The 8,210-nt window shown below is 35.5% G+C and overlaps 2 protein-coding genes across 5 annotated transcripts; one reads left to right on the forward strand and one right to left on the reverse strand.

The window, feature by feature from the left end:
• Positions 1–822: 822 nt before the first annotated feature.
• LOC111451790 (mediator of RNA polymerase II transcription subunit 32-like) lies at positions 823–3,365 on the reverse strand. Of its 4 annotated transcripts, none has more exons than XM_023092343.1 (3): positions 3,229–3,365; positions 2,899–3,029; positions 823–1,556 (listed from the first exon to the last, which is right to left on the reverse strand). In XM_023092343.1, the coding sequence occupies exon 3, from the start codon at positions 1,544–1,546 to the stop codon at positions 1,097–1,099; it is 450 nt and encodes a 149-aa protein (XP_022948111.1). In that variant the 5' UTR covers positions 1,547–1,556; positions 2,899–3,029; positions 3,229–3,365; the 3' UTR covers positions 823–1,096. The 4 variants fall into 4 exon arrangements, with proteins under 4 accessions (XP_022948111.1, XP_022948112.1, XP_022948113.1 ...); XM_023092344.1 differs by having other exon boundaries at positions 3,202–3,339; XM_023092345.1 differs by having other exon boundaries at positions 3,253–3,264.
• Positions 3,366–4,067: 702 nt separating this feature from the next.
• Positions 4,068–8,015, forward strand: LOC111451769 (ATP-dependent Clp protease proteolytic subunit 6, chloroplastic). Its single transcript, XM_023092307.1, has 9 exons — positions 4,068–4,226; positions 4,317–4,378; positions 4,651–4,717; positions 4,982–5,183; positions 5,290–5,355; positions 5,745–5,885; positions 6,303–6,356; positions 7,173–7,265; positions 7,546–8,015. Exons 1-9 carry the CDS (start codon positions 4,138–4,140, stop codon positions 7,591–7,593), a joined length of 822 nt encoding a protein of 273 aa, XP_022948075.1. The 5' UTR covers positions 4,068–4,137; the 3' UTR covers positions 7,594–8,015.
• The last annotated feature ends 195 nt before the right edge of the window (positions 8,016–8,210 follow it).

Here is an 8,210-nt window from a genome sequence, read left to right on the forward strand (position 1 = left end):
TTTTTTTTTTTTTTTTTTTCAAATAATTTGATCCATCCATCTCCTAAATTCATAACATTATTGTAAAAAAATTTGAATTTTCATACAAAAATTTGAGTCTACCCCTACCCAAATAGCTATCCGATCATGAAAACCAAGCATAGTTAGAGGAACGTAAGGAGCAACATCTGCTCATGATGTAAATGACATATTGGTGGGATCGAGTAGTCGAAAACTCTATTCCCTCGCAATATGACATATAGAAGCACACCAAACTAGCCTCTATACATGACGTCATCAATGCTTCTCGTACTCATGCTGACTTAGTGGACCTATAAGAAAACTAATGGTTAGAGGTTTCCAAAACTAGAATACTACCACTAACTGGACTAAAAGAGACAGTCAAATAATAGATGATCCGGAGCTTTTGCAAAAATCAAACTAGGTATGCAATAAAAAAAATGATGCATTAATAAATTATTTATTTGTAATTAATGGATGATTTATAAATTAAGCAATATAAAATATTAATATTTGAATTAAACCTATAGTAGAATATTTTAATTTTTAGATTGATTTCCATCTATTCATTTCGTAGTTAAATGTTTTACTAAGTACTTAATGCAATGATATATAATATTTATGTTGAATAATTCTGATTATAAAACAAAATTATAATATTAACAAATAATAGAACTCGAAGATTATATATTTTCTATGGTAGAATGATTCTTAAGTAGTCTCGACCTAACTATTTGAGCATAGTTCATGATACTAATTAATGAGCATTTTTCCAATGATCATATGCAAATTTCAAATAATTAGATTCTCATAAATAGGATCAGGAGAACGAAAAAACTGCTTTACCGACATATTCGTTCAAACTAACGAGATATCAAATCGAGGCTTGAGAAAACTTTCATCATTGAATATATTTTCAATGTCCAGGGCAGCAATGATGAATGTAATTTCAAGCTCTCAGCTGTCTTACAAATGATCGTGGGAGAAGGTAATGAAGAACATGAAAAACACAAAATACTTGTTATGTTATAGCCTACGAGTGGTATGACAATCTCAGACCCGGGTCCATATCAAGCTGTTTTTATAAGATAGGTACCTATTGGGTTGTATCCTCGCTAAATCGAGCGTCAAAAGGAGCGGAAGAGTGGGAGTGTGCTGAAGCAGAAGCAGCAGCTCCGGAGCCATGCTGCAACTCAATCACAAGCCATCTCACAGCTTTGCTCATCTGTTCGAGCCGAATGGCACTGATCGGAGGAAGGCTAGAAGACGTGGCAGCGGCGGCCTGCCCAGACTTGCTGGACAGTGAACCCGTGGCCTCATCAATCAGGCACTCTGATCCTATCCTTTGCTTCACAGACTCCACAAACTCCTCTGCTTGATCACAAGCAACCATGAATAGCTCCCATTTCTGTTTAAAGTTCTCAAGAGCTGCGTCTGTTGCTGCTGTCTTCTGGGCTCCAGAGGTTTCGTTTGCTTCAAGGACGCTAGCTGCTCCAGCAACAAACTCCTGATATGCGTTATTTAAAGAGTCCACTAGGCTGTCCATATCAGAATACCTATACATATGATAGCCGTAAATTAAGCATCTCGAGTAAAAAATGCACAAGAATGCAAGCAAGATTTCGAACTTTTAGTTAAGCTAGCATATTGTCCACTCAACTTTTGATTCAGAATACCTATACATATGATAGCCAAAAAGTAAGCATTTCAAGTCCAAAATGCACAAGAATGCAAGCTAGATTTCGAACTTTCAGTTAAGCAAGCATATTCACATGATATTGTCCACTCAGCTATTGATTTTGAATACCTTTACATATGATAGCTAAAAAGTAAGCATCTCGAGTCCAAAATGCACAAGAATGCAAGTTAGATTTCGAACTTTTAGTTAAGCTAGCATATTCAAATATTGTCAACTCAACTTTGATTCAGAATACCTATACATATGATAGCCAAAAAGTAAGCATTTCAAGTCCAAAATGCACAAGCTAGATTTCGAACTTTCAGTTAAGCTAGCATATTCACAGTTGGATGATATTGTCCACTCAGCTTTTGATTCAGAATACCTATATATATGATAGCCAAAAAGTAAGTATCTCGAGTCCAAAATGCACAAGAATGTAAGCTAGCATTCTAACTTTCAGTTAAGCTAGCATATTCACGTCTACTCAGCTTTTCATTTAGAATACCTATACATATGATAGCTAGAAAATAAGCATATCGAGTCCAAAATGTACAAGAATGAAAGCTAGATTTCGAACTTTCAATTAAGCTTAGCATATTCACAGTTGTATGATATCGTCCACTCAACTTTTGATCCATCCAAAAGGCCTCTTACCAATGGAGATAATTGTACTTAGATCTTCACTTGTAAACTCTACAAATCTTCACTTACGGGGGTAGCTTTGAAACAAATTCTAACCTCTTTGTTAAATGGTTTATAAAAAATGAACAATGAGGACGAAAACTGGTAAATTAAGATGGTATTTCCAAAAGGAAACAAAAAAATCATCAATTGTGACGACGAATGCAACAAGAACTACTTCCCAGAAAACTATTGTCCATGCAACGAACTACGACAAGACAAACAAAATACAGTACACAGTTCGCAAAGAACTTAACAAAAAATATCGTTAATTCTGTCGAACTGAAGTTCAAGAAACTTAATTACCAAACAGCTACAGGGGAAAGGTTACTCAACCAGGGTTTTTTAAGCTTAGCTGATTTCTAGTAGCAAAATATACAGAGATTCTAGGAAATAAAAATGGAAAATGAGTTAAACAACGCAGAACACCAACAATTTGTTCATAAGATGAAACCCTTGAACACCCAAAAAGAAAACAGAACGATTAGCTATAAAACAGCAGTGGCACAAAATCTTCTGTTAATGAGGGGAGAGACCTGTTCAGGCTACAGAATTGTACAGTATACAGTTCTGATTGGCATCTTTGCAAAGAGGATCATTCGGGCCATCGCACCGTCTTTTTTTAGATCGGGGGTGGCAAATTGGCTGAATGGAGAAACTGATGATGCTGAAGCGAAGGAAGAGGATAAAATTAAGCAAGAACAAGAGAAGAACAAGACCAGAATCAACGAAAAAGAGAACAATCCACGAAAATCGAATTTGAAAAGCGTCTAGGGCTCCTCCTCCCTTATTGGATCTGTTCGAACTTTAGGAGAAAGATAAAGAAATGATAATAATACCGAAAGAGAAAAGGGGGCGAGGCAAACCACAAATCTTCTGCTCCGACCAACTGCAAATCTTCAATCGATCTGCCGGCCACCTGCTCGATACGAAGGCGAAATTGAAGACTGAGAAGAGGGCTTAACGATCCATTTATTTGTTCTTAAATTTTAAAATTTTGAATCTAATAAATAATTTTGTGACCCATTTGACTATGAACTCAAAAATCAAAAAGATTACTTCCAAACTCGGGTCCATGCACTTAGTGAAGTCTAACCATGACTTCAACCGGAGTAAAACAAGTTAACTACGAAGGAACCCGAACCACCAATTTAAAGAAACAAGAGAAATTGGGTCAAAGCTCGAGTTCTTTGGTCAACCTCGTATGAGACCTATTCCCAACATCTCGTGGTCTATGTGAATCTAGTAATTGAGTTCTGGGTTGAAGCTCGAGTTTCTTGGTCAACTTCATATGAGACGTGTTCCCAACATCTCGTGGTCTATGTGATTCTAGTCACATTTCATTGTGTTCTCTTATTCTAACCCTATAACAAATCGACTTGAATTACTATTTTTTTGGTTCGGTCAATTCGACCAACAAAAAAAAAAAATAGAGTTACAGTCTAACTCAACCCTATTTTAACATTAAAAAAAATAATAAAATAGAATATTCAAGTCGGTAACAAATATAAATTTTTTATATTTAAAATTTATGAAAAATTAATAATTAATTTAACATTTATTTTTTTAAAATAATAATAAAAAAAAGCCTCAAGTTATTTGATTTTTTTTTGTCATCATGGGCCGAGGAGATCTGGGCTGGGCCGTTGGGCCGAGGGCAAATCTGTAAAATAGTACAAACGAGAGGATAATTTCGGAGCCTCATCGATATTGTTGTAATTTCATAGTCAGTGAAGCTCGAGAACGCAGCGCCATTCCCACAAGCTTTGCTCGCCATGGTAGTAGCTTCAGCTTTTACTGCATCTCTCTGTTTCTCTGTCTCTTCGCACAATAGAGCATCTTCCGTTCCTCAGCTTTCTCGCCGGTAATGCATTTTCTATTCCTGGTTCATTTGCCTAATCCCCTCTGCAACTCTTTTAAGTTTTTTCCTCTCTTTTCTGGTTCCTTTGTGTAGAAATTCACGCAGGTCGATAGTTTCTGCCATCCCGAGACCGTATGGAGACTCTTCAACAATTGGTAATCGGTTTTCTGCAATTGATGTTTCTGAATTTTTGTATGTGCGGATATGAATGCCCTAATTTTGTAGCGGAGGAATTCATTTTTGCAGGAACTAAGTTGTTCCTACTTTCTAATATCCATTTCACCATGTTTACAACTCGATATCAATTCTCTGATAATTTTTGTTTTTTTCTTTTCTGTATTTATTGATGTACATGATCGAAATTGCACTTATGTGGATGCATTGAATTATGTATATGACTATGTGGACTTCTCTCTCCCTTTTGAAGGATTATCGAGCAAAACAGTTGGGGCACCTTTAAACCTCGACGAAGATTTTCTTCACACCAGTACAAGGTTTGCATTGTTCCCCATTTCTTGTTTCTAGCATTTACCGAATGTTTATTTATTGGCATAACCATTTTTTGAAAGGTAATATAATTTGGATTGCATATCTCAAATTGGGATGAATGTAAATTTTTTCTATGCAACACTATCTTTTGTTTAGCATTCCTTTATATTTTACCTTTCTTTTCCCTTAACAAGATATTATGCCTTCGAATTTTATTCCTTTAACCTGCTGAAAGAATTAATCTGATGGGCATTTTCACTTTTGTGCAGTTATGGACCTATAATGGCCAAGAAAGGCAATCCACCAATTATGCCTGCAGTGATGACACCAGGAGGGCCTTTGAATCTCTCTTCTGTGTTATTTAGGAATCGTATCATATTTATTGGTCAACCCATCAACTCCAACGTTGCACAGCGAGTTATATCACAGCTTGTGACACTAGCAACCATTGATGAGGAGTCGGATATCCTGGTGGGCAAAAACATAAATAAGCCGCCTTTTTTCCCCCTATCTGTTACTCTAGATTTTGATTCTTTGTTTTAAATTTGTCTGTAAACCTAGTTGTTGACCTTATTAGGTATATCTGAATTGCCCTGGTGGAAGTACCTACTCAATATTAGCAATTTATGATTGCATGTCTTGGGTAAGATTGCAGAACTCTCTCTCTATCTCTCTTACCTTTTTTGTTTAGTTCTTTTAAGCCTTATTATTATTTTGTATGTTACTTCTGCATCCACATTTTCAGTTATTAATTTTGATATTGAGGGTCTTTCTGATGCTTCAATGTTCACAAAATCAACGAGCTGTTATGGGGTAGCAATATCTGCTATGCTACATGCTTTAGTCTTGCATTAGATCATAGTAACTATCATTAGCTATATAAGACATATAATTCAAACATATAATGCATTGTTCTGATTTGGTTTGCTGTTTAGAGCAACCAGCCATCACCTCCTATTGATCTATCTATATTTTGAATATGAAAGGAAGAGGATACTTTTCTCATAAGAGATAATTGACTCATGCTATCAGATAAAGCCTAAGGTTGGCACAGTGTGCTTCGGAGTTGCTGCAAGCCAAGGGGCTCTTCTCCTTGCAGGTGGAGAAAAGGGAATGCGCTATGCTATGCCAAATTCTCGAATTATGATACATCAGCCACAAAGTGGATGTGGGGTATGGTTAAATTTTTATTACAATCTGAGCTTATCATAAAAAAGAACGTGAGTATGAGAGGAAAAGTGACGGAGAAAAATACATATTATCCTTATATTATATTGCAGTCCCTCAATATCAAAATAATCTGTTGTGAGTCTTGATTTGAGCTGTTCCCTATCTGTCTGTGCTTTTTCCCTAATGACCAATACTTTTAAGGCTGCTTGAACTATTGTCATATATAATATTCCCCATTCCAAGTGCTTTACTGTCTTGAAGTTTAAGCAAATATTATACTTTTTGTCTAGTTTTGAAGTGGTCCAATATATATTTTTCTAATATTTCTTCCTCCTACTTCTGGCATCGTGACAAGTGAGAACCAGAAAAAATGAAGTAACCAACGTTCAGTAATAATGAGATGTTTTTGGATGAGTGCAGGGTCATGTGGAAGATGTTAGACGCCAAGTCAATGAAGCAGTTCAATCACGCCATGTTAGTATCTCTTTCTTACTTGGGAAATAAACACTGACCATTGGATTTGACATTGCCTTGGATAATGCTTGCCGTGCCTTTTGTTCATTATGTTCTTGCCCGTTGCAACAAGAATCTAAAACTAAAAAGTATTAGAACTTAGAACTAATGAGAAATTGTTTTACCATATATGTAGCTTTTAACTGATGCTAAACCGAATCACTACTGTTCAAGTAGGTGGTGAGCCAGTAGATTCACCATAGGTATAAATGCCGAGTCATAATATTTACAGAATTATCTGGTCTGCCTTTTGAGAAGGATGTGACAATTGCAAATGTAGCTATCTTCATCATCTTTAGGAGGTTGAAAGTTGAAACTATGTAGATGAAAATATAATTCATGAAATTTGAAGGGATTATTTTATTTATATTTAAGCATATTAGAAAGGTCGAGTCCTCTCCAACAAAAGTTGATTGAGTTGCAGTCTTTGGCCAACCCAAAAATGGAGCTCAGGAAAATGAGTTCAAAATTTTAGTGTGGTCGCCTACTTAAGATATATTAAGATTTTACCCGTTGCTTTAAAACCAAATATCGTAGGTTTTGATGGTTGTCTCATGACATTCGTCAAAATGTACTTAAGCGGGTCTAGACATTCATAGATGTCAAGAAATGGAACAGTGCGAAACTTTTGTAACTAAAAGCTACTGCATTGCTGTGTTTGTGAGCTTCCTTTCACTGTGATCTTTGCACTTTGCAGTCAGATTTGGTGCAGTATTTGGTTTCATTATTCATTAATCATTTGATCATTTCAATTGTTCCCCGGATATATTGTTACAGAAAGTTGACATGATGTATGCTGCATTTACTGGCCAACCATTAGAGAAAGTACAACAATACACGGAGAGGGATCGGTTTTTATCTGTTTCTGAGGTAACAATGTGCAGTGTTTAGTGAATGGATTGAAGTTAATTTTTCTTTTTTTTTTCTTTTTTTTTTTGTATTCCATCTGTGTCAAAAATGAAAAAGGATAATAATGACGTAGGGAGTAAGTTAATTAAAAATAACTTTTTTCGGGATCACGCTGTATGATAAAATCTCTTCCTCGACATTGGAATATCCGATACATGACTCGAACTCCTGTGAACTACTGCAACAAAGATAAGAAACAGAATACTGAAACTTCAAAAAAAAAAATTGCCTTCTCTTGCAGGCTTTGGAGTTTGGGCTTATCGACGGTGTGCTCGAAACAGAATACTGAGCTTGGATTTGGCGAACTCTGATCATTCATCTGCACTATACAGTGCTTTGATTATGCAGAACTTAACTTCTGAATGCGGCTCATCCATGCTTTGATACAGAACAATCAAATTTTCAGGCACGTGCATCTTTTCACTGGTAAACTCTCAAATCCTCCCCGAATCAATGCACATGAGCTGGTATTTGAGAACACAATGATATTATTTGTGATATTATTTGCAGCCATGTCGATATTTAGTGTCATTCTTGTCAAAATTCCTGCTTCAAATTGTCTTCTTGGACTGTCACCTTGGCTAGGGCCTGAACATGATTAGAGTATACTGAAATCATGATTGAAAGCTACGGTCAGATTTAAGATTGTCTTTTTAAATAAGACTACTTTGAACTGCATGGTACCTTATTATCTACACTGTTTTTGTCTATAAAATATATTGTCATAAATAACTATTCGATTTTTTATTTTTGGTCTCTGAAAATTAAGCTTGTAAAGACTATTTCTACCTTAAAAAGTTGACAAAAAAAAAAAAAAACCATATCTTCGGTATATATATAATCGGTTTTAAGTCCCACATTATGAACTGCAAATTCTTTTTTTTTTTTTTTTTTTTTTTTTTTTAA

This window comes from Cucurbita moschata, unplaced genomic scaffold (assembly GCF_002738365.1).
Source record: "Cucurbita moschata cultivar Rifu unplaced genomic scaffold, Cmos_1.0 Cmo_Scf00013, whole genome shotgun sequence".
Lineage (NCBI taxonomy): Eukaryota > Viridiplantae > Streptophyta > Magnoliopsida > Cucurbitales > Cucurbitaceae > Cucurbita > Cucurbita moschata.

Coding starts and splice junctions, on each gene's coding strand:
- LOC111451790 (XM_023092343.1), bottom strand. CDS start 1,546: ATGGACAGCCTAGTGGACTCTTTAAATAACGCATATCAGGAGTTTGTT.
- LOC111451769 (XM_023092307.1), top strand. CDS start 4,138: ATGGTAGTAGCTTCAGCTTTTACTGCATCTCTCTGTTTCTCTGTCTCT. Junction 4,227..4,316: donor GTTCCTCAGCTTTCTCGCCG/GTAATGCATTTT, acceptor TCCTTTGTGTAG/AAATTCACGCAGGTCGATAG. Junction 5,184..5,289: donor ATGAGGAGTCGGATATCCTG/GTGGGCAAAAAC, acceptor TGACCTTATTAG/GTATATCTGAATTGCCCTGG.